This window comes from Pleurodeles waltl, chromosome 9 (genome assembly GCF_031143425.1).
Source record: "Pleurodeles waltl isolate 20211129_DDA chromosome 9, aPleWal1.hap1.20221129, whole genome shotgun sequence".
NCBI lineage: Eukaryota > Metazoa > Chordata > Amphibia > Caudata > Salamandridae > Pleurodeles > Pleurodeles waltl.
Window position 1 is genome coordinate 760,122,811 of NC_090448.1, and position 25,033 is coordinate 760,147,843.

General features: G+C 47.5%; 1 protein-coding gene across 1 annotated transcript in view; it reads right to left on the bottom strand.

Annotated features, from left to right (window-relative positions):
* Positions 1-18,449, bottom strand: part of RAB1B (RAB1B, member RAS oncogene family) — a 184,281-nt gene extending 165,832 nt beyond the window's left edge. Inside the window, exon 1 of the mRNA XM_069207925.1 lies at positions 18,222-18,449. Within this exon, the coding sequence (XP_069064026.1) occupies positions 18,222-18,235 (14 nt within the window). The 5' untranslated portion in view covers positions 18,236-18,449. The remainder of the gene's footprint in view (positions 1-18,221) is intronic.
* Between the last annotated feature and the right edge of the window lie 6,584 nt (positions 18,450-25,033).

Sequence of the window (25,033 nt, forward strand, 5' to 3'; positions counted from 1 at the left end):
GACGATAAAACATGGACCCTGGCCGCAACAGCAGGGGCATGTTCCAGTTGCATACCTTTTTGAACCCAGTTGGATCCTTCTGTCCATAATCACAGGGCCCACTAAACTAACCCATAGGGAATCCCTCTCCTCACATGTGGACCCCGTTTTGTGCAGCGCCAAACCTTACTTTGTCCACAGAGGTATCCCAGTAGGCAGACAGCATCACTATGGTCGACGTAGTGGTGTGGTCCATTCCACCCTCGGGGTGCGACTCCTGTCCCTGTCTCAAGGGCAAACCTGTCCACAAGGACAGCAAGCCACAGTGGCCACTGACAGCTGTTAGTGATGAGAGCCAGGCTTCTACCTTTCAAGGCTCTCTAGCCTCGGTGTCTTCTCATAGTGGGGGGCGGAAACCCCAGGCGACTGGCACCCTTTGTCCACTGTCCCTTCCATCAGTTCAAGGGTGGTATCCTGGGACTGGCACTCCAGCCCAGGGTCTGTACCCTTAGACTTGACAGAGGCCAGGGCGAGTCCTTCCTCCCCCTGCCCTCCTCCTCTGGGCTCTGTACCCCTCTTTTGGGAGCAGTACCCCCAAACTCCAAAACAGTCAGAGTTCTGGCGCTAGCTGCAGGACCACTACCCTGTAACTGGTCTCCCAACCCAAGGGCTGTAGCCTTGGATTCAACCGGGGTCAGAGGTGAGTCTCTCCCTCCCCTGCCCCCCCCCTTCCAGAGCTCTGCACCCCCCCATCAAGATGAGTGCCCCCAAAAGATAGCAGGGAGGGACACTGTTAGCAGTCGACCCTCCCTCCAGGTCAGGGGGACACCCTGAACCTGGCCCACCAACTTAGGGTCTAACCCTGAGGCTGGACTTTTGCCTGGCAAGCCAGGATTCCTATGGAGTATTACTGTCCCCCTCCCCAAGAAACACCATCTTTAGGTGTTCCGCAAGAGTCTGTCTGCTGGCCCTGGTCTCCTAACCCCTAACCATCTGGCAGAGAATGAAGCCCCCTCAGAACAGAAGTTTTATCACCAGGTTCATTCCTGGGGAGATCTGACCTCTGAGCTGATACCTGACCCTCCAGGTTCTCCACTGGGGACTGCTGCCCCCTCTCATCCCTCTGTCTGGTCTCTCGCACCATCCACTCTAGAGGGGTAATGCCAGACACCAGATATGGTGGGATGGGGGTGACAGTCGCCCCCTTCCCCTCCCCCAATCCACCTGACACTATGGGGCCTTCCTCATAGAAGGCCTTCGGCTATCCCCCCTGTCCCTGCCGGTGTTCTCTAATGGAACCCCACCAGGCTCTGGGACTGGGTCACGGCAACCAGGGCCTCTGTCCACCCCCACTCCCTCTCTCCTAGACACAACATGGGACACCTCACCCATCCCACTACACGGGGACATACCAGGGTCACTGCAAACCTCTCCCACCTCCCTTATTTGGGGAATACCCGAGACACTCCCTTCAAGAGCACCCTCAAATGCCTCTTCAGACACTCTGGTACTCACCCAGAGGTCTGCCTCTAGTGAAGTTTCCCTGGGGTCAGAGAACTCACAATCCACCTGGTGTTGACATAGTTCCGGAAAACAGGGATTAAACATATGTTCTCCGGCAATCACATACAAATACAAGTCCTATCCTCACTGCCGATCACCAATGTTAGAAATGAGGTCCTAGTTGGCAGTCAGGTTACACCCTGTCCAAGTAGGGACCCTCACTTTAGTCAGAGTAAGGGAGATACAAAGCTCAGATAACCCCTGTTCGCCCCCTTGGTAGCTTGGCACAAGCAATCAGGCTTATCTCACAGGCAATGAGCAAGGTATTTGAATCAACACACACACAGAGACACAGTGAAAACACCATAAAAAGAACTCCACACCAGTTTAGAAAAATAGCCAATATTTATCTAAATGAAACAAGACCAAAAAGACAAAAGGAAAAAACATACAACAAGCAAAGATATGAATTTTCCAAGTAAAAAGAGTCCTATTCCATACAAATTAATGGATGCATTGTTTTAGCACAAAGTACCTGGTATGCATCAAAATAAAGCTGCATGGGCGAGTGTGCGTCAGAAAAGCAACTTATGTGTCAATTCCTCACTTGCAAGTGAGGCTGTATGTCGATTCTTTCTTTGCCAGGTAAGCAATGCATTGGTTTCTAGACTAGCAGCCTCAGGTCCGTGCAGTGATGTTGAAGATTTTGACACTCAGTGTCGATGCGTGAAAAATCCAGACGCACAGCATAGATGAATCCCCACTGAGCTGGTGATGTGTTGATTTCAATGGTGCTGCATTGATTTTTTCAGCCGCGGTGCAGGCTTGCATCGATTTTTCTGCACTCGCTTCCAGTGCGTGGATTTTCACTGTGGGTTCACCAGCTCTCCTTTCAAGGGCACGGGGATTGGTGTGGCATCATTTGGCAGGGTAGGGGGTCTCAGCAAGCGAGCCAAGGTGCTGGCAGATGAAATCTTTGATGGCCGTGAGACTTCAGAGCAGGGGGCAAGCTCAGTCCAAGCCCTTGGAGAAACTACACAAGCAGGATTTCAGAAAACAAAGTCCAGTCCTTTCCGTCTTAAGGCAGAGACAGTAGGCCAGGACAGCAAAGCAACAGGCAGAGTGGCAGGTCCTCCTCAATAATCAAACTCTTCTCCTTGGCAGGGGTTCCTCTTGATCCAGAAGTAATCTAAACTGGTGGGGTCAGCAGTCCAATACCTAGACTCATTTCTGCCTTTGAAGTAGGCAAACTTCAAAGGGAAGTCTTTGAGGTGCTGAAGACCCTGCCTCTCCCTTTCCTGACCTCAGACACACTCCAGGAGGTTGGAGACTGGATTGTTTAAGTACAGGCACAGCCCTAGTCAGGTGCAAGGGTCAGCTCCTCCCAACACTCTAGCTCAGGAATACTCATCTGGATATGCAGGACGCACCTCAGCTCCCTTTGTGTCACTGTCTAGAGTGAATTCACAAACAGCCCAATTGTCAGTCTGACCCAGACGTGTATTCAGTAGCCAAGCAGAGACACAGAATGGTTAAGCAAGAAAATGCCCACTTTTTAAAAGTGGACATTTTCTAACTCGCATTCTAAAAAACAACTTCACTAAAAGATGTATTTTAAAACTGCGAGTTCAGAGACCCCAAACTCCACATCTCTATCTGCTCCCAATGGGAAACTGCACTTAAGAGATTTAAGGCCATATGTACGATCACATTTTCCCATTGACACAGAATGGGTAAAACCCTTTGATACATATGGCCCTTAAAGGGAATCCCTGTGTTAACATATGAGAGAGATAGGTTATAGTTAAAACCAAATTTGGCACTATTTCACTTTCAGGACACGTAAAACACACCAGTACATGTCCCACCTTTTAAATACACTGCACCCTGCCCATGAGGCTGCCTAGGGCATACCTTAGGCGTGCCTCGCATATACTAAAAGGGAAGGTTTGGGGCTGGCAAGTGGGTGCATTTGTCAGGTCAACATGGCAGTTTAAAACTGCACACACACACTGTACTAGTAGGTCTGAGACATGTTTACAGGGCTACTCGTGGGTGGCACAATCAGTGCTGCAGAATCCACTAGTAGCATGTGATTTACAGGCCCTGTGCACCTATAGTGCACTTTACTAGGGATTTGCTAGTAAATCAAATATGCAAATCAAGGAAAAGCCAATTACAATACAATTTAGACAGAGAGCACTTGCACTTTAGCACTGGTCTGCAGTAGTAAAGTGCCCAGAGTCCCAAAGCCAACAAAAACAGGTCAGACATGCATTTGCAATGCAATGAGTTACCTGTTTGCTCGAGTTAGAGCTATTACCATTGTAAATTCCTAACTGGACTTTTCTTGCCACATAAATCGAAAATGAAAAGTAAAACAGTTGACATAAGCAGGTCATTTCAAAGTACCACAGCCGCCATGGGCGTGAGAGTTATTGGCTCCCTGCGTGAATGTTTAGAAAGGATCGCAACTGGGATGGAAGGCAAACTGAAATCAGAGGATGGGCCATCACACGCTCTAACAGGAGAAAGCGAGCTGTGGTGTGATGGGCAACAAAAATGTTCACTTAGTGAAATCGCCTGGGAGGGAATTTAGCACACAAAGGAGGGACATTTCACAAAATGCACCAATAAAAATGAAGCATTAAAGACAAGCACAACAAAAAATGAAGAGAAGTAGTGGGTGTGGTTAAAAGCTCACAGAGAGATTACAACAGGCCAGAGCACTTGCGCGCTCGACCCTAAAAAAATAGGAGGAGGAAGGCAAAAGGTTTGGGCATGACCCTGTAAAAAAGGGCTTGTTCCAACAATTATTCTTTATAAGGACGCAAGGAACCAGTAAATCTCATTCTTACAGAGCAGACACGCATCAATCAATCAAGGCATTTATAGAGCACGCTACTCACCCGTGAGGGTCTCAAGGCGCCAGGGTTGGGGGGGGGGGTTACTGCTGCTCAAAGAGCCAAGTCTTGAGGCGCCTCCTGAAGGCGAGGTGGTCCTGGGTGGTTCTTAGGTGAACGGGAAGGGAATTCCATGTCTTGGCTGCCAGGTAGGAGAAGGATTTACCTCCAGCGGTGGTTCTGCAGATATGAGGGACGGTGGCGAGAGCGAGGCTGGCTGAGCGAAGCTGACGGGTGGGCGTGTAGAACGAGAGGCGTCTGTTGAGTTATTCGGGGGCCCTTTTGTGGAGGGATTTGTGTGCGTGGGTGAGGAGCCTGAAGGTGATCCTTTTGTTGACGGGGAGCCAGTGCAGGTGTTTCAGGTGGGCGGATATGTGGCGCGGTATGTCGAGGATGAGGTGTGCGGAGGCGTTCTGTATGCGCTGAAGACGTTTCTGTAGCTTTGCGGTGGTTCCTGCTTAAAGGGTGTTTCCGTAGTCCAGGCGGCTTGTGACGAGGGCGTGGGTAACAGTTTTTCTTGTTTCGGCGGGGATCCAACAGAAGATTTTTCGGAGCATGAGAAGGGTGTGGAAGCAAGAAGACGAGACGGCGTTGACTTGCTTGGTCACAGTGAGGAGGTGGTCCAGGATGAATCCGAGGTTGCGTGCGTGGTTTGAAGGGGTTGGTGGGGTGCCCAGGGCCGTGGGCCACCAAGAGTCGTTGCAGACGGACGGGGAGTGTCCGAGGATGAGGACCTCTGTCTTGTCTGAGTTCAGCTTCAGGCGGCTGAGCTTCATCCATTCTGCTACGTCTTTCATTCCATCCTGCAGGTTGGCTTTGGCGGTGGCTGGGTCTTTGGTGAGGGAGAGTATCGGCCCGTTGTCGTCGGCGTAGGAGATGATGTTGTGTTTGCGAGCGATGTTGGCGAGGGGGCTCATGTAAATATTGAAGAGGGTAGGGCTGAGCGAAGAGCCTTGTGGAACGCCGCAGATGATCTCAGTGGGTTCTGAGCGGAAGAGCGGGAGGTAGACTCTTTGGGTTCTGTCAGAGAGGAACGAGATGATCCAGTCCAGGGCCTGTCCTTGGATTCCAGTGGAGCGGAGGCAGGTTATTAGGGTGCGATGGCACACGGTGTCGAAGGCAGCCGAGAGGTCCAGGAGGATGAGGGCGGTTGTTTCTCTGTTGTCCATCAGGGTTCTGATGTCATCGGTGACTGCGATGAGGGCGGTTTCCGTGCTGTAGTTGGTGCGAAAACCTGATTGGGAGGGGTCAAGCAGGTCATCTTCAAGAAAGTTGGTCAGTTGCTTGTTGACGGACTTCTCGATGACCTTGGCCAGGAAGGGGAGGGGAGAAGGGAGATGGGGCGGAAGTTCTTCAGGTCGTTGGGGTCAGTCATGGGTTTTTTCAGGAGAGAGTTGACTTCCGCGTGTTTCCAGCTCTCGGGGAAGGTGGCAGATGCGAACGAGCTGTTGATGATGCTCTGGAGATAGGGGGCGATGATGGCGTCGGCTTTGTTGAAGATGTGATGGGGGCACGGGTCCGAGGGGGAGCCGGAGTGGATGGTGTTCATGGTGATTCTGGTCTCTTCGGAGCTGATGGGGGTCCAGGCGTTGAGGGTAGTGGCTGGGGCTGTTGGTTCAGTGGTGGGCAGCGGGGTCTGGGGTCCGAAGCTGTTGTGTAGGTCGGTGATCTTTCTATGGAAGAAAGTAGCGAGGGAGTTGCAGAGTTCTTGTGAGGGCGTGATTGTGTTGGAGCTGGCGTTGGGGTTGGAGAGCTCTTTGACGATGTTGAAGAGTTCTTTGCTGTTGTGGGTGTTGTTGTCAAGTCTCTCTTTGAAAGATGCCCTTTTGGTGGAGCGGATCAGCTGGTGGTGTTCACGGGTGGCGATCTTGAGGGCTGACATGTTTTCTGCGGTGTGTTCTTTGCGCCAGGCTTTTTCGAGGGTACAGCAGGTTTCTTGGATTCTTTGAGGGCGTCTGTGAACCACAGGGGTTTCCTGATGTTGGTCTCTCTTGGGTGGCTTCTGAGAGGGGCAAGGTTGTCGGCACAGTTGGTGATCCACTGTGTGAGGCTGGGGGCTGCGTTGTTGGCGTCGGTGGTGATGGCTGGTTGGTTATGGTGTAGAGTTGAGAGGAGCTGCTCTGTGGAGGTTTTGTTCCAGTGTCTGCGGGGGATTTGTTGTGTGCGATGGTGGTGGGTCTCACGTTTGAAGGTGAAGTGGACACATCTGTGGTCGGTCCAGTGTAGTTCAGAGGAGTGGCTGAAGGATATGTGGTTGCTGGCAGAAAAGATGGGGTTGAGCGTGTGGGTGGGGGTGTGGGTGGGGGTGTTCACCAGTTGCTTGAGTCCGAGGTTGGCGAGGTTGTCGAGCAGGGTGGCGGTGTTGGTGTCGTTGTTCTTCTCCAGGTGGAAGTTCAGGTCCCCGAGGAGGATGTAGTCTGGCGAGGCTAGGGCGTGCGGGGTGAGGAAGTCAGTGATGGATTTGTTGAATAGGGCGCATGGGCCAGGGGGCCTGTAGACGAGAGTACCTCTGAGGGTGGTTCTGGGGTCGATGTGGATCTGGAAGTGCATGTGTTCGGCGGCGAGGGGGGTGTCTTCGGTGGAGGTCGTGATGTTGATGGAGCTCTTGTAGATGATGGCGATTCCTCCCCCGATTTGGTTGGCACGGTCTTTCCAGGTGATCTTGTAGCCGTCGGGATGGCTATGGCGATGTCGGGAGCCGAGGAGGCGTTCATTCAGGTTTCTGTGATGAAGGCAACGTCTGGTGCTGTAGTGTCCAGGAGGTCCCATAGTTCGATGGCGTGCTTGTGGACGGAGCGTGTGTTGATGAGGATGCCCTTGAGGTGGTTGTTGGTGCGAGGGCCGGTGGGAGGTCTGCAGGCTTGACAGGTGAAGGGTCCGTGAGTGCGTTTAGGGCTGGCTTGGTAGCAAGTGGCTGTTCTTCCGAGGTTGAGGGCGGGAGGCAGGAAGCGGGAAGCGCCAAGGAACGAAAATCTGAGGAAAAACACAGAAGAAAGCACAAGGGAAAAAAAGGAAAATACGAGAATAAGAGGAGATACACAGAAGAAAGCGCTAGGGAAAGAAAGATACGAGGAAAAGAGGAAATGCACAGAAGAAAGCGCAAGGGAAAGAAAGATGCGCGAAAAAGAGGAAATGTACAGAAGAAAGCGCAAGGGAAAGAGAGATACGAGAAAAAGAGGAAATGCACAGAAGGAGCGCAAGGGAAAGAAAGATACGAGAATAAGAGGAGATACACAGAAGAAAACGCAAGGGAACGAAAGATACGAGAAAAAGAGGAAAAGCGCAAGGGAAAGAAAGATACGAGAAAAGAGGAAGTGCACAGAAGAAAGCGCAAGGGAAAGAAAGATACGAGAAAAAGAGGAAATGCACAAAAGAAAGCGCAAGGGAAAGAGAGATACGAGAAAAAGAGGAAATGCACAGAAGGAGCGCAAGGGAAAGGGAAAGAAAAATACGAGAATAAGAGGAAATACAGAGAAGCAAGGGGAAGAAGAATACGAGGATAAGAGGAAATACACAGAAGAAAGCGAAAAGGTAAACACAAGACTTAAGAGGTGGCAGGTGTCTGGGCTGGGGGAGCTGCAGCGGCGGGGAAGCGACCTACCCGAGGGTCAAGGGTCGCTTTCTCTGCCGCCCAGCGGCCTCCATAAGAGGGAAGTGGGGAGGGGTCAGCAGGGAGGAAGACGAATGGGAGCAGGGGGGGCGGGGCCGCACGGGTGGCAGCGGCAGGAAAGCGGAGGGAGGGAGGCGGGAAGTGCCACGGAACGAAAATCCGAGGAAAAACACAGAAGAAAGCGCAAGGGAAAAAAGAAAAATACGAGAATAAGAGGAGATACACAGAAGAAAGCGCAAGGGAAAGAGAGATACGAGAATAAGAGTCGATACACAGAAGAAAATGCAAGGGAAAGAAAGATACGAGAAAAAGAGGAAAAGCGCAAGGGAAAGAAAGATACGAGAAAAAGAGGAAATGCACAAAAGAAAGCGCAAGGGAAAGAGAGATACGAGAAAAAGAGGAAATGCACAAAAGAAAGCGCAAGGGAAAGAGAGATACGAGAAAAAGAGGAAATGCACAGAAGGAGCGCAAGGGAAAGAAAAATACGAGAATAAGAGGAAATACGGAGAAGAAAGCGCAGGGGGAAGAAGAATACGAGGATAAGAGGAAATACACAGAAGAAAGCGCAAAGGTAAACCTAAGACTTAAGAGGTGGCAGGTGCCTGGGCTGGGGGAGCTGCAGCGGCGGGGAAGCGACCTACCCGAGGGTCAAGGGTCGCATAGAGGACCAGTGTAATATTGATATAAAGAAAAAGAGAAACTCAGGGAACTAGAGCGTGCAGTGTGTCTTATTCCATCCAACATGTATACACAATGAATGAGAAGGGCACTTTGGAACGAAGTAATCCCTCAAGGAAGTAGCGTCCTCTCCGCCAAAGCAGCCGCACACATGGAACAAGATTATCATTGCAGTGTGTCAGCGCACACAGGCAAACAAACAGTGCCTCGTCTTCAGAGAACACGAGAGGCATTTACATTCGCAAGGGTGCCGCATTCTCAAACCTGCACACAGTCATTCCGAAAACAACACGACTTCGTTGTCGCACAGGGAACGATAAAGTTAACGCTCACGCTGAAGAAATCCACATATGAAGCCTGTCCATCGTCTATGCAAAAAGCAGACACCAACTCAAGGAACAGAGCTTCCTCCAATTGGCAGAGAGTAAAAGTAACATGCGAACACAGCGCCTCTCTCAAGGAGCACCGAGACAGAAACAGGCGTGTCTATGGGTATCAGAGAAACGCAGATACCTTTAACATTTCATTGCCACCGGATAAAGTAAACCGCAGAACAATAGCAATTTATTCACTCAGAGCAGATACAAACACGTTCAACTAAAATGCATATTTTCAGAGAAATGTCTTATTGTCGCACGGCAACAAATAGACCGGGAACACGTGTTACATTCTAACTCAGCAAAAACATGGCATTTCGTGCCTTACAGCACTGACCCACAAGGAGAATGAGCGTCTCATTCTAAAAAAAACAACAACAAAAAACACCTGGGTGACTAATTTACACAACTCATATCCAACAGTGACTCAAAGTGAGAAGGAGCTCCGTCACTACAAAACTCTCCAGAGATGGCCATGCGCGCTCTATGGAGAACTGTCTCTACTGAAAGGGGTGGGGGGGGGGGGGGGGGGGGGAATCCATCCATTAGGACCTGTAGAAACAGGGATGAGTCGCGACCCCTTTTACAGTTATAAACAAGACAAGAAAGACGTCACAGAACGTTCAGATCGAGCTCACCGTGAGCAATACTTTAGAACGGAAGTCCTTCAGGCCAAGGAGGAGGTGTTTTGCAATTCTCTTCGTGGAACAGTTGATGGTGCAAGCGCAGAGCCACCCCCAGTCTAAAGGCCAAGCCCCACGTCCATTAACGCAGCAGCATTTGAAGATACGGACTTTGCAATCTACTAAGTATCACCGGCCAACTCAGCGGCAACATGAACGCTGAATTTTAGAACTGGGCACAGCTGGAAGCCCTGAAACACTGGCACAACTCTCAGATTCACGCACTGTACGTCGTATCTAGTTATTATTAACATCTTACACTACCATTACCTCACACTGAACCATAAGTAAACCTGTACTCCGCCAACCGCTTTTCGGATATCAGTTTCTACTTCCCAGTACCTGCGAACATCAGACCACACAGCCATTATGTACTACTTTACAAAATTAAGCATCAGCACTTACATCATATCTATGCCACGCCTTACCTTTTCAGCCCTACCGTACCGTGCTCTTACCATTGCACTAATTCTAACCTATACCACCCTCCTCCAGCCACAATTACCTCCTCGCCTATCAACATCACTCAATACCCTGACCTCCAATATAGTAAAGATCGGTGGAAGGCATATACGTTTTTGAATGTATATCATGTTACTGAGTATTTGTATAACGCAGCTTTCACCAACAACGTTATTTCGTGGCATGTTATGCAAACTGTGGTGAGAGGTGGTTATTCAATTATTGGAAATTTCTTACTGGAACAATTTATTTCCAAACTCCCCTTGGTGTGGGCGTGTGGTTTGGAGTGTATGGGTTATCTAATGAAAGTGTTTAGCGAGAGCTGGTAGTTGTTAGCGATATCCTACAGCAACCCATGGAAGTTTGGTTCAGGTAATCTCTCCATGGTGGCTTAGAGTGGAGGTCTTGGTCGTGTGGTCCACAGCTTTGCTTGTGTCACCTTACGTTCACTTGACACAAGTCACCTTCTGTTCATCTGACACAGGGTCTGTTCAGATGTACCTCCGGCAGCAAACAAATATTGTATTCCACCAACGGCAATGTGCAGCAGGACTGAGTGGGTTGTACAGTAGTAGCCTTAATAGCCGACATCGTCTAGGAGGTAATTATCCATCCTGGCGACGAGTTAGGTTCTAGTGATGTTGACTTATGCCCAAAGTCTCTTTTGTCAGGTCGACAGGTACTTCTAGGCTATCTCTTAAGGTCCGGTACTTACCCCTATTCCCAGATCCAGTGTTTTCCAATATCTGCACTGGGATCTACAAGGGTCCACCATTCATAGACGTAAGACCTTTGAACTATTTTCTTAGATGTTTGGAATTTTGTATCTTGTTTATCTTCTGTATTAGGAATTACTCCTTCTGCAGGTGTAATTCAAAGGACTTCTATGCTGTCAAATGTACATGTGGTTGGTCTTCAATGAATCACCACAAAGGTAGTGAAGATGAGGTATTAAAGAACTCCTGTCCAGCTCAGAGTTCTGCCTACCCTAGCTTGGATGGAGGGTTCTAAGTCACACATTTGCTAGTTAGTCATTTATGCCATCACTGTTGTTTCTTATTATTACTGTGACTTTCCAAGTGCTGGAATTGCAGAAACTGAAGGAGAGTCGATGGTGGCAGTGCCTGTCTATGCACATTGTGTTGCGGACCTTAATTGTCTTCTGTGTTTGGCTATCGGTAACTGTGGCGTTTGCTGGAACCGATTTGAGATGCTGCAGGCCAGCTATAGTTCCGGCGATCTGATGTGCTGTTTTTAGGGGGCTCCGATGCAATAGGTAAGGGAGGGACAGGTATCTGTGTTGTGATAAAGCTGTTGCTTAGTTTGTGTTTCATGCACTGGATCGTACAGCGAGGCTGTTGCACACTGAAGAGAAAGGTCAAAGATGGGGAAAAGAGAAACAGACTGTTCCGTTCCAACCATTTTTCTACAAATCTTTATTTCAGAAATAAACACTGACTCGGTGATTGCTTGATTGATTGACTGCCTCCTTTTCGAACCCTGACGAGGGTACAGAGGCAAACTGAAGCAATCCTTTATTGAGTCAACATATGCTAGCTCTCCCACGCATGACCATGTAACCATGATCTGTCCATCAATCCCACAACCTTAAAGTCCCGTTCTCAGAGGGCGGCAAGACATTATATCGTTGTATATTATGCAATACAGATATGTTTTTAACTTCATCCAAAAGGTTGGAGCTCTAAAACTGACCTAGAGGACCGACCTCTCAGTCTAGAGGAGCATTAGTTTCTGTAAACTGGCTGAAAAGGTGCAACTCAGCCAATTCCCAGCCCTGGAGTAGGTGAGAAGTAAGAGCAACTGTACCGAAAATTCAGTAATTGACAAGAACATGATCATGTAACCTGCCAATACCAGTTCCACAAAAAGAAGAAAACAAGATGATTGGTATCCTCATGTTTCAACTTTTGTTCAGTAATCAGCACATCAACCACTGGGTAACTGTGGTCAGGTAGCAAGTTACAGCTGAATGGTTCAAATTATTTCCTACTAAATAATTGCGAGTCAGATCCAACATTAAGAGCACATCAACAAAGACCAAAGATACACATCACACCCAATTACAAGTCAGCAAGCAATGATAAACTAATGCAAAAAACAAAGCATGCCCCATGTTGCACACTTATAAATGTTCTCTTCCACTTAAAACGTACAGCACCAGAACCTGTGATTTGGACACTAGATAGCTTAACCAAACCATTTATATACAAGCATGTCCTCCTACAGAGTAGATGTTCATTCTGTTTAGTAAGCACAAAAGCTTATCCCAACTCAACAACATTAAACCACACATTATTATTGCACAGATCACTTCAAATAGCACCCCTAACATTCATTCAAAACAAAAAAATATGCCACAAAATTCTCCGTGAGGATACCAAACAGCACATAACACCAAATAAATGTCAACTACAATGCTTCATTAACCAAGCTCAGCAATGGGCATGTTTACCAACATAGAAGAAACATATGCAATTGGTCAAGCCCTTAAGTTCAGCTCTAAGACCATCACTTCATCTAAATACAGTTAGATGAGCCATGTAATCAAGAACATAAGCAGAACACAATACCCGTATCAAATAATTACAAGCTAGACCAGGTTCTGGTGTGTGATGGAAAGTTCAGAACCAAGTGGAAAGTCACTAGACTGTCAAAAGTGAAATGGCCACACCAAGGGCAGAATGTACATTGTAAAAATGGCAACAACAACACTGGATTAAGGATACATCGCTTTAAATCATCCCATTACCTTTCAGAGTCAATATGGTTTAACCTCTAGATTAGCCATCACTTGTCGAGATGTCTTCATGTTGTGCCTATAATTCACAGTGATACAATATCTCCCAGGGCATGCTGTCAGCAAGAACAGATATGAAAAATATTAAACGGTTTAATGGACAGCATTCACCAGAATCATAAGTTCGTATCGCATTTCGTTCTGCCACAAAGGTGAAAAACATTTAGCCTGGCCGATAATGAAAAATACTCGTCATTTATCACCAGCGAACACAGTTCCAAAGAGATAGATTTTTTCCATTAACCAAGTAAATAATACTGTAACTACCAGATCATTAAGTTCCCTACCTAGACTTTGGACACACAAATCATACTTAATCTCCAACTTCAAAATTGTCTTCCAAGTGTGGTTACTCCTTCAAATGGGCAAGCGGCTTCCATCATACCTTTTCGATTCAGCCTCACCGTCATATGCTGATTAGCCACGAAAATTATAATGTAATAGTAAACCTAAGTTCCTCTAGAAACTAGAATATGCAGTCTATTATGTGTTTCTTCTCTGCTACACTCTTCGTCAAGTCTGGGATCTTGAAACTCTCCTGAAAAGTATCTGCAGTTACCTTCTCGCTGGCTATCGCACCACTACCTAGTCTGTACACATCTTATCAGAGACTTTGGGACCCAGATTTAGACACTATACTTCAGACGATGTCCATGTATCACTATAATAGACTGGGAGGGGACCACGGACTGGAAACAACACTGGAAAAAATACTATATCATCAGATAAACCCTGCATGTCTTGGACTAGTTACTAGCATAATACGAAAAACAGGAAAACATCGAAATTTGACAAAATTAAAATGTGTAGTTTATGGAATCTTTTTACCATCTCAAGGGGTGGGGTGGATGCAGGCTAAATGCCATTGAAGAAATGAGGCAATAAATGCCACTGAAGAAATGAGGCAACACTTGCAAGAGCGTGGTCACATTTGTCACATTGATACATTATGCCAGTTGTAACTATCACCAACAAATTTTCATACTAGATCAAATCAGCCTGAAATCTGGCTTATACTCAATAACAATTTGAATTTGAAGGGAGAATGTTCTCCATATATTTGGAAGGGTAGGCAAGCTATACAATAGGCCAGTAATTAGTTGGTTGCCTGTAATCCCGTATTACTATCCGGAACTGTACTAGAACTGCTTTCTTAAAAGAGTTGTGTAACAATATAAGAATAGTGAGGTGCCAATTACGTGATCAAAATCTTCACACATCAGGGTATGTACTGCTTTATTATGCTACCGAGGCAAATATTACACCATGAACAGGAGGGTTGGGATTTGACTGCTAGGACACTTCCTCTTAAATTCCCTCCACCTGGGACTCCACTTACAAAGGAAGAACTAAACAATTTTATCAAAAATCTAAAACATACAAATTACTTTCATGAGCAAATACAAGCAAAGTTAATCAAGGGCAACCTTCACAGTTTAAGACACATGGTGCACGTGATCCATATCTTCCTCGATCAGGCATATTCCCAATTTCAAGGAAGATCAACCACATCACCTAGATGCTTAATATTGATCATGCCCAAACATCAAACTACAGACTAATAGTGAAACTGCCATGACTTGGAAGCACAACTGATAAAACAGCTACCAACCAAGTGTATTATCACGAATGAACGCCTGCTGGCTAACTACAGATCAGAATTCAGGGCCAGCTTTATCACTGAAATTGCAGCTTTGTATGTACTGGATAGCGTCCACATTGTGAACAAATGAGACTATTGATTGATTGTGCTGTTTGACCTATTGGGTGCCTCAAATGTAATCAACAGTAAAAGCCAACTACTAAAGAGACAAATACTGCATCAGTTTAAAGACAGGTTAAGTCACTTCAATTTTTTATGACAAACAGATCTCGAATGATGATGACCAGGATCTTCTGCCACAGCCAAAACGGTATATAATATTTTTCAGTGATCAATCGTAGCACCAACACTATTTAATATTTATGTGAGAAATTAAGCTTAATGGTAAATAATTACGGTACGGACATTGGCTAATATGCTGACGACTTCCAGATGTAGCTCAAGAACATCACTTTAGAGATGAAGTAATTACCAATCCCAATTACAAAACGCTGATGCAGGAAAACTCCCAAAGAAACTAAATTTCTTCACCCCTCAACAGCGATTACATGTAAATTTGACCCCAATCTTTGCCATGTTACTGACCATACAATTCACCTCCCCCAAAAAAAAAAAAAAAGCTGACATCCGCATTACAGAACAAGATGTGGGACCAGTTGGGTAAGTACAAGAACATCATGCTATAACGTGAGCAAAATCACAGATAGCCCAATAAAAGACATCCGCCTCAGCTAAGCAAAGCTGCAAGAAATCAAACCCCATCATTCATTTTTGAGGAACCTCCAGTTATTTTAATTCCATGTTCACTTCACTTTGAAACTAAGCTCTGTTATCGAGAAGGTTGTATTATGGGGGTTAACCTGAAAAGGTAACTCCACATCACAACTGGATTAATACATACAGTTCACCATTGCTGGTGGATCACGTAATACCAAGAAAAGCACCTCATTCTAGAGCAGGGGTCTTCAAACTGGGGGGCCTCTAGAGATCCTGGCTCTGGACAAAAGAATGATTATGCAGAAAATAGTGCTTTATTTTAAGCAGAAAAATGTGTATTGTATTTGTAAAAAGGTAAGAGAACTTAACGGCAATGTTTAAATAAGTCCAGACGTATTTAAACATTTCCAACTTAATAGAATAGTTCACAAGGGGGCCCTGATGATTTATTTTTAACCACGGGGGGTGGGGAGGGCACGGCATTAACAAGTTTGAAAAACATGTTCTAGAAATTACAATACTGAATCAAACCGTATGCACCAGAGAACACGGATCTGTCTCCCAGAAGACAGACTTCCTCACACACTTCTAACAATGCAGAAACCCCCCACAGGTATCTCTTCTCTACTTATTCCCATGCTCCCTAACTAACTGACTCCTCTCTGTTTTCAGATGATCACTTTAAATTATTTCCACATCTACAAATGTGATTGAGATTATTTGATAAACAAAGCCACTAACCATATGTCAACGTCCATCCTAAGTGACAATTTAATAAACAATTAGGATAAATAGACCAAGGCCCATACCATTTTTGTGAAATACTACAGTACAGAAGCTGCTCATGCTTGTGAGCTCTTCTGCATTACCACCGCTCAACTGAATCACTCCCCTTGACCTACACCTGCACACTTCATGATAACTACTTCCACCACCCAACTATTGCAATATACGAAGCCTTGGATCCAGTTCACCCTAATTATCTTATATTCACTGCCCTACATCACATTTCAAGCTTGTGCACAGACTAGCGACTCACTCCCAAAATCTAAGGGCAAATGTCTACTCTAACCTCTCAACCACTAAGCACACAAATTTAAACTCTACCCTTAAAGTCCAATGGCCTCCTTTTCAAGGACTTAAATATCAGACCCCCTCGACCCACCCTAACAACCATACTTAAAGAGATAAACCAAAATCAACTGCGTGCCCAGTCAGCCCTTGACTAGCATTCCCTCCAATAATCACAGTCAGAACACAAGTGATCTAGTTTTGCCCTTATGTCACCCACTCATAGTAGTCTGTTGACCAAGATTCACTGCGACCCCACAAATGTAGCCCTTCTCACTCTGTCAGACATACTGGCCCAGACTCGACCAGGTGGTCAACTCCATCCCTAGCCAAACAAGTCAGATCCACCATTTCACCTAACATAAATTGAATCATATACACACCGTGGACCCACGGTCCAGGAGAACTAGATCAGCTGCTGAACACAGTTACACTATTGGAAGCTAAAACTTTGTAAACCTCCCTGCATGCCTCCAAAATGTGTCAGGCCTCACCGCAATGGCGTACCTTATGAAATGCATGTTTTTATAAAGCACAACTGTCACTCTCTGGGTAGCATCCTGAAGCCAGAAGACTTGAAAGAAAGGAGTGACAGAAAATCAGGAACTGGCACAGTTAGGTCGAAGCATTAAAAATCCAGGTCTTAAGTGACTTTCTGAAACTAACATCAGTTTCTGATAACTGTAATGTTAACAGGAGATGGATGATTCCAGGCCCGCAAACCTATAACTGGAAAGGACTTTCCATCCCTCGTCTTAGCCTGAATTTAGGGGGTTAAAGATGAGCAAACGTGCCTTAGAATGCTCTGATATATTAGCAAAGACAGCAATTAAATACCTCCAGGACATAACCTATAAATACTGCCTTACCTAGCGCAACCGCAGCTGACTCAACTGCTGACCGATCCCAACTCACACTTTAAGACCCCTGAACCACAGTCATAATTAGCCCACCCCTCTAGGTAGACCTACAGACCTAGTTCTGTCCCAGTTGCTAGATATAGATCTCAGCCACATATAACATCCAACTCCATCTGTCAGATCACAACCTCACCCCCAACTGCCAGACAGACATGGAACTGCCCCAAGTGCTAAACTGATAATACTGGTACTGTGCCTCCTCACCCGTCAAAGCAAAGTTTCCATTCCTAGCCCTGCTTCCACTGTTAAAACGGTAGACATGACCATGTCCCCACTGGCATATTCAAGCTCTAGCCACACAGGGAGCAAATATACACTGACAGACTCACAGCCCCCACTGCCAGAGCCATGGCCCTGGCTCTTCTCCTGTCAGAACCGTACTGTCAGACCCATAGCGATAGCCCTAACCCTACTATCAGTCCCAGTTATTCTCCTTCTCACTGAACAGCCTAGTGGCAATACGCAATGTGGTTTTCCTGAATTAACTAGAAGCATAAATAATACAACTGTTCATGTAAATTTCGCGTCTATACGTCGGCCCCGAACTCGGTTTTCACTTTCCCACTTTTCAATCTTCCTTCGTGTCCATCATCCAGATCCGCACTCTCTTTGCCTTTCCTTGCTTGAACCCTACATCATGAACTGACAAGACAACCTCTTATCCGAGCATTCTGCCCTAACTTCTACGTCAATTATCTGGGAAATGACAGCACCCATCCAATTGTAGTCTTTCCATAATAGCTGTCACTGAACCTGCACCCCTTTTTCACTGCAACCTTCTTATCCACAAGTGCATCTGTATTTCTCACCCATTGAAGCCCCACCTCAATTCCTCGCACTATCATAAAACCCGCCACTTAAGTACAAACTCTTTTCACCCGGTTCACTCGTTCTTACTATTCGGGGTTCATGGCTTCTTCTCAGGCGGCTCCTCCGATGTTCAGGCTACTGCTGCTCTTGTGGCTACTTCCGGTCTCTGACACTCCTAGAGTGCACATCCGGTCTGTGACGAGCCAGGAACATCTAACTTCCGGAGTAGCTGATCCGGGATGGGCCACTTCCGGCGAGAGAGTCGTGCCGCTTCGAGTTCCAAACGCCCAGTCAGCCTTCCGGAGAGTGTCTCACATAGGATACAGAGGAAAAGCGCTGCAAACCGGAGCATTGCATTACGTAATGCGGCGACCATCTTTGTTTGGGACAACACATCTATTCCGTGTTTCTAAGCCTGCAACAATAGGTGTAATTAAAAAGAATTGCGCACCTGATATGTTACATTTAAACGTTTTCTCACAGGTTAAAATATTTTCTAGCTTGCCCGTCTTGAATTTTCAGTTCTATTAAGGAGTAAACTCGGCGACGCGGTTTATGAATCTCTTTCTTCGTTGTTTATCACCTTTTCGACAGCAGCCAATCAAAATAAACATTTTAAGTGAAAACTACAATTCCCATGACCCTCACCTCACATCATGGCCTTAGCACTAATAAAAAAAATTCTAGCTATAATGTCAATAATTTTCAATTTAATGGCAGGACCGGAGGCTCCCGATTATGCTTCTCTTGCTTTACTACTCAAATTTACAGCAACCAATCAAAACATAGAAAACTCGAAACTATATTTCCCAGCATGCTTTAGTCACCATGTCCACCAATGTAAAATTTGCTACCAATCGCCAAGAATTTTCAATTCTATGTCAGGACCGGAGGCTCCGATTATGCTTCCCTTTCTTTACTACATATAAACAGCAGCCAATCAGATACAATGAAAGAAAAAGCAATAAACTACAAATCCCATGAACCCCAGATCGTAAGTCACATGGGCCAATCCCCAACCATTTAGCCCTTCAAGTCCTTGCCACCATCTTAATCTCCTCTTTCTTTGCTGCTCGGCAGCCAGTTAAGTCAAATATTTTTTTCCTCCTATGATGCATGCTTAGCTGAGTGATTCTGTGTGTAGGGCTCTGTTTCGTCCTGGTTGCCAAGGACGCCGGTTGGCGGGCTGTCAGCACCGCATTGTTTTCCCGTTGCTTGTTTCTGTGGCAACGGTGTTGCTGACGACGCCGGCTCCCGGGCCGTCAGCAACGCGGGTTGCCAGGATCGCACACCGCGCTCTGGCTCATTTTTCTCATTTTTTATTTTCTTGTCAAGGGAGCGCTCCGGCCTCCCGAGGCTGCGACAGCTGTCGCGTGCCTCTCAGCCTGTTGAGTGGGAGCGGGGAGCGGCCGCCATTTTAGGTCGGCCGCTAAGCCCCATTCTAGTCCTTCGGGACCCTGGCACTCGCACGCATGCGCATTTCAACCCGCGCGTCTTTTGAACGCGAATTCTGAAGGGAAGACTACGATCCCTCATCTCGTAGTGGCTGGCAGCATTGTTTTGGGTGTAATTATACCCTTATAATATATTTCCAGTGTGCCACTGAGCTCCCTACGCCCTGGGGCATCAGAGTGTGTCCAGGGTCGTATAAATATTGCATAGGCTCTGCCTAGAGTGTTTGCAGGCGCCTCCCTCCACGCTTTATTTCGTTTTGCGCCTGCTGGGGTTGCACCCCCCCCTTTATACAGTTCACAGACTGTTGCCCTGTTGAAGAGTTACCATATAGTCTGCGCTATGGCGAATTATGATGCCTATGAGGAAGAGTTTGGACAGGAGAACCCCTCTTCCTTGGAGGAGAGTCTGGTGGAGGCGTTGGATTCCAATGTCCAGCTCTCGATAAACAAGGCGGTAGCCAAAGCCCTCGGCCCTCTGACGTCTCACCTTAAGGGTTTTGCGCGCCAGCAGGGCTGGTTGCCATCTATAGCAGCTCCGGCAGAGACCCCCTCGCAACCGGCTAAGCCTTCAAAAGCGAAAGCTAAAACCAAGAAGTGGCCGCACTCGGAGGCCCTCGAACGGCTGTCAGCCACAGTTTTGGAGGAACATGGCTACAGCAACTCCTACGCCCAAGAAGCTACCTCTGATAACTCAGAATGGGCCGGTTCCGACTCCTCTCAGGAGGTTTCGGATAGTGATCGGGAGGATAAACCCGGCCCCAGCAAAAGGAAGCGTTCAGACCAGGGTTTTTCCCCCCAGGCGCCTCTCAAATTACTAACATTCGACCCAACGGAGATAGTGCACCCCCGTTCCACCAACTGGACGCCCCTCCCAGAAGTGGCTAGTTATGTCCAGTCACACCTCCGTCAAAGTTTTGACAAGGATGTCAGATTGAGGCTGAGTTCGGAGTGCCCTAGACCTGATCTGGAGGGCAAGGTCTCCGACACACCAGAGGTGGACCCCACCATGGTGAATTTCTTAAAGAAGTGGGCCAAAGACCCCAAGAAAGGTCTGGACAGGGCCTGGCGGTCCTGTCAGGATAGATTATTGGATATTTTTGGCCCTTTGACCAAGATCCTGGAGGTGGGAGTCCAGGCTAAGGAGGCCGGGGTGACAGTGGACCCGGATGTCCTCATTGGATGGGTGCAGCGTGCCGTCTGCCAGCTAGGCAATGCCAATGTGGCGATTTCTACAGAGAGAAGGCGCTCCATCCTCATGCGGATCGACCCTAAGCTCAACGACCTTGCATCTTCTGAGGCGGGTCCAGTGGCACAGTGTAGGAGGCTGGACTGGCTTGTAGTGAGTACCAAGGGGTACTTGCACCTTGCACCAGGCCCAGTTATCCCTTATTAGTGTATAGGGTGTCTAGCAGCTTAGGCTGATAGATAATGGTAGCTTAGCAGAGCAGCTTAGGCTGAACTAGGAGACGTGTGAAGCTACTACAGTACCACTTAGTGTCATATGCACAATATCATAAGAAAACACAATACACAGTTATACTAAAAATAAAGGTACTTTATTTTTATGACAATATGCCAAAGTATCTTAGAGTGTACCCTCAGTGAGAGGATAGGAAATATACACAAGATATATATACACAATAGCAAAAATATGCAGTATAGTCTTAGAAAACAGTGCAAACAATGTATAGTTACAATAGGATGCAATGGGGAAACATAGGGATAGGGGCAACACAAACCATATACTCCAAAAGTGGAATGCGAACCACGAATGGACCCCAAACCTATGTGACCTTGTAGAGGGTCGCTGGGACTATTAGAAAATAGTGAGAGTTAGAAAAATAACCCTCCCCAAGACCCTGAAAAGTGAGTGCAAAGTGCACTAAAGTTCCCCTAAGGACAAAATAGTCGTGTTAGAGGGAAAATGCAAGGAAAACACAAATCAGCAATGCAACAACGATGGATTCCTGACTGAGGGTACCTGTGGAACAAGGGGACCAAGTCCAAAAGTCACAAGCAACTCGGAGATGGGCAGATGCCCAAGGAATGCCAGCGGTTGGTGCAAAGAAGCTCTTACTAGGCTGAAGAACTGTGAATACTGCAGGAACAACAAGGGCTAGAGACTTCCCCTTTAGAGGATGGATCCCCCACGCCTTGGAGAGTCGTGCAGAAGTGTTTTCCCGCCGGATGGATGCCAACAAGCCTTGCTACACGCAAATCGTGCGTTTGGCGTTTTTGGACACTGCTGGGGCCCAGGCGGGACCAGGAGGTCGCAAATTGGACCTGCAGAGAGAGGGGACGTCGAGCAAGACAAAGAGCCCTCACTGAAGCAGGTAGCACCCGGAGAAGTGCCAGAAACAGGCACTACAAGGATGCGTGAAACGGTGCTCGCCGAAGTTGCACAAAGGAGTCCCACGTCGCCGGAGACCAACTTAGAAAGTCGTGCAATGCAGGTTAGAGTGCCGTGGACCCAGGCTTGGCTGTGCACGAAGGATTTCCGCCGGAAGTGCACAGGGGCCGGAGTAGCTGCAAAGTCGCGGTTCCCAGCAATGCAGCCCAGCGAGGTGAGGCAAGGACTTACCTCCACCAAACTTGGGCTGAAGAGTCACTGGACTGTGTGGGTCACTTGGACAGCGTCGCTGGATTCGAGGGACTTCGCTCGTCGTGCTGAGAGGAGACCCAAGGGACCGGTAATGCAGCTTTTTGGTGCCTGCGGTTGCAGGGGGAAGATTCCGTCGACCCACGGGAGATTTCTTCGGAGCTTCTGGTGCAGAGAGGAGGCAGACTACCCCCACAGCATGCACAAGCAGGAAAACAGTCGAGAAGGCGGCAGGATCAGCGTTACAGAGTTGCAGTAGTCGTCTTTGCTACTATGTTGCAGGTTTGCAGGCTTCCAGCGCGGTCAGCGGTCGATTCCTTATCAGAAGGTGAAGAGGGAGATGCAGAGGAACTCGGCTGAGCTCATGCATTCGTTATCTAAAGTTTCCCCAGAGACAGAGACCCTAAATAGCCAGAAAAGAGGGTTTGGCTACCTAGGAGAGAGGAAAGGCTACTAACACCTGAAGGAGCCTATCAGCAGGAGTCTCTGACGTCACCTGGTGGCACTGGCCACTCAGAGCAGTCCAGTGTGCCAGCAGCACCTCTGTTTCCAAGATGGCAGAGGTCTGGAGCACACTGGAGGAGCTCTGGACACCTCCCAGGGGAGGTGCAGGTCAGGGGAGTGGTCACTCCCCTTTCCTTTGTCCAGTTTCGCGCCAGAGCAGGGGCTAAGGGGTCCCTGAACCGGTGTAGACTGGCTTATGCAGAATTGGGCACATCTGTGCCCAACAAAGCATTTCCAGAGGCTGGGGGAGGCTACTCCTCCCCTGCCTTCACACCATTTTCCAAAGGGAGAGGGTGTCACACCCTCTCTCAGAGGAAGTTCTTTGTTCTGCCATCCTGGGCCAGGCCTGGCTGGACCCCAGGAGGGCAGCTGCCTGTCTGAGGGGTTGGCAGCAGCAGCAGCTGCAGTGAAACCCCAGGAAGGGCAGTCTGGCAGTACCAGGGTCTGTGCTACAGACCACTGGGATCATGGAATTGTACCAACAATGCCAGGATGGCATAGAGGGGGCAATTCCATGATCATAGACATGTTACATGGCCATATTCGGAGTTACCATGGTGAAGCTACATATAGGTAGTGACCTATATGTAGTGCACGCGTGTAATGGTGTCCCCGCACTCACAAAGTTCAGTGAATTGGCTCTGAACAATGTGGGGGCACCTTGGCTAGTGCCAGGGTGCCCTCACACTAAGTAACTTTGCACCTAACCTTTACCAGGTAAAGGTTAGACATATAGGTGACTTATAAGTTACTTAAGTGCAGTGTAAAATGGCTGTGAAATAACGTGGACGTTATTTCACTCAGGCTGCAGTGGCAGGCCTGTGTAAGAATTGTCAGAGCTCCCTATGGGTGGCAAAAGAAATGCTGCAGCCCATAGGGATCTCCTGGAACCCCAATACCCTGGGTACCTCAGTACCATATACTAGGGAATTATAAGGGTGTTCCAGTAAGCCAATGTAAATTGGTAAAAATGGTCACTAGCCTGTCAGTGACAATTTGGAAAGAAATGAGAGAGCATAACCACTGAGGTTCTGGTTAGCAGAGCCTCAGTGAGACAGTTAGGCACCACACAGGGAACATATACATGCACACCTATGAGCACTGGGGCCCTGTGTGACAGGGTCCCAGTGACACATACATATAGGCCACAAACCTATGAGCACTGGGGTCCTGACCAGCAGGATCCCAGTGACACATAACAACCATACTGAAAACATAGTGTTTTCACTATGAGCACTGAGGCCTGGCTATCAGGATCCCAGTGAGACAGTGAAAACATTGACAAACACCCTGACATACACTCACAAACAGGCCAAAAGTGGGGGTAACAAGGCTAGAAAGAGGCTACCTTCTCACACAACCCCCCCCCAAACGAAGGACAATAAGGCTAACCTTGGCCAGTTGAGACTTTATTGTCTAAGTGGTGATAAGTAGAGAGTAGCTCTGCAATAGACTGGTTACTCCCTTTATCATCCACTATATGGTTACTTCCCTGTGGGGATGTAAACCACCCTGTTTGAAGTTTTTTAGCTAACCAACAATGTGAAGATGTATTTTCAGAGTTTCTATCAGTAAGTTTTAGTTTAGAGCAGTGGGAATTATCCACTGAACCTATTTGTAATGATGGAAATGCCAGACAGGGATGCTGTCTCAGTAAAGCCATAGCTGGACAAAAACTTTGTCCATTTGGCTGGAAGAGAGAACAGGGATGCTGTTTCTCTTGAGTTGGAGCAGGGCAGGGATGCTGTCCTATCAGCTCCACACTAGGGCAGGGATGCTGTCCTAAGTGTTGTGAGGCAGTGCAGAGTTTCTGCACTAAAGTTTCTCCGGGAGGGTTGGAGGGATGCTCCATGTTAACTAAAATGGTGCTCTTTTTCTCACCAATGTTAGTTATCCCACAGAGAGGTACTTCCACCTCAGGGAGTACAGTTTTGCCAACTGATGATTCCCTTGGAACAGGTGCCACCCCAGGAGAGGTTTCTCCCACCACAGGAATGGTATCCTGAATGGTAGGGTGGTTAGGGGATACTGTGATACCCTTTTTACCTGTTGATGGAGAGGGATCCTGAGTTTTCAGGCCTTCTCTCCTTTGCTTTTTCATTTCACTTGAAATGAGAGGGAACAATTCCTCAGGGATGCCCAGCATGGCTGCATGGGCATAAAACTCTACATCAGCCCAACCTGAGGCCTCTAGGTCATTACCTAAGAGACAGTCTACAGGTAAGCTAGGTGATATCACCACCTGCTTAGGGCCAGTAACTCTACCCCAACTAAACTGAATTATAGCTAAGGGAAGAAACTTAGTGGAGTTATGGACATCAATAATCTTATACTGTTGTCCA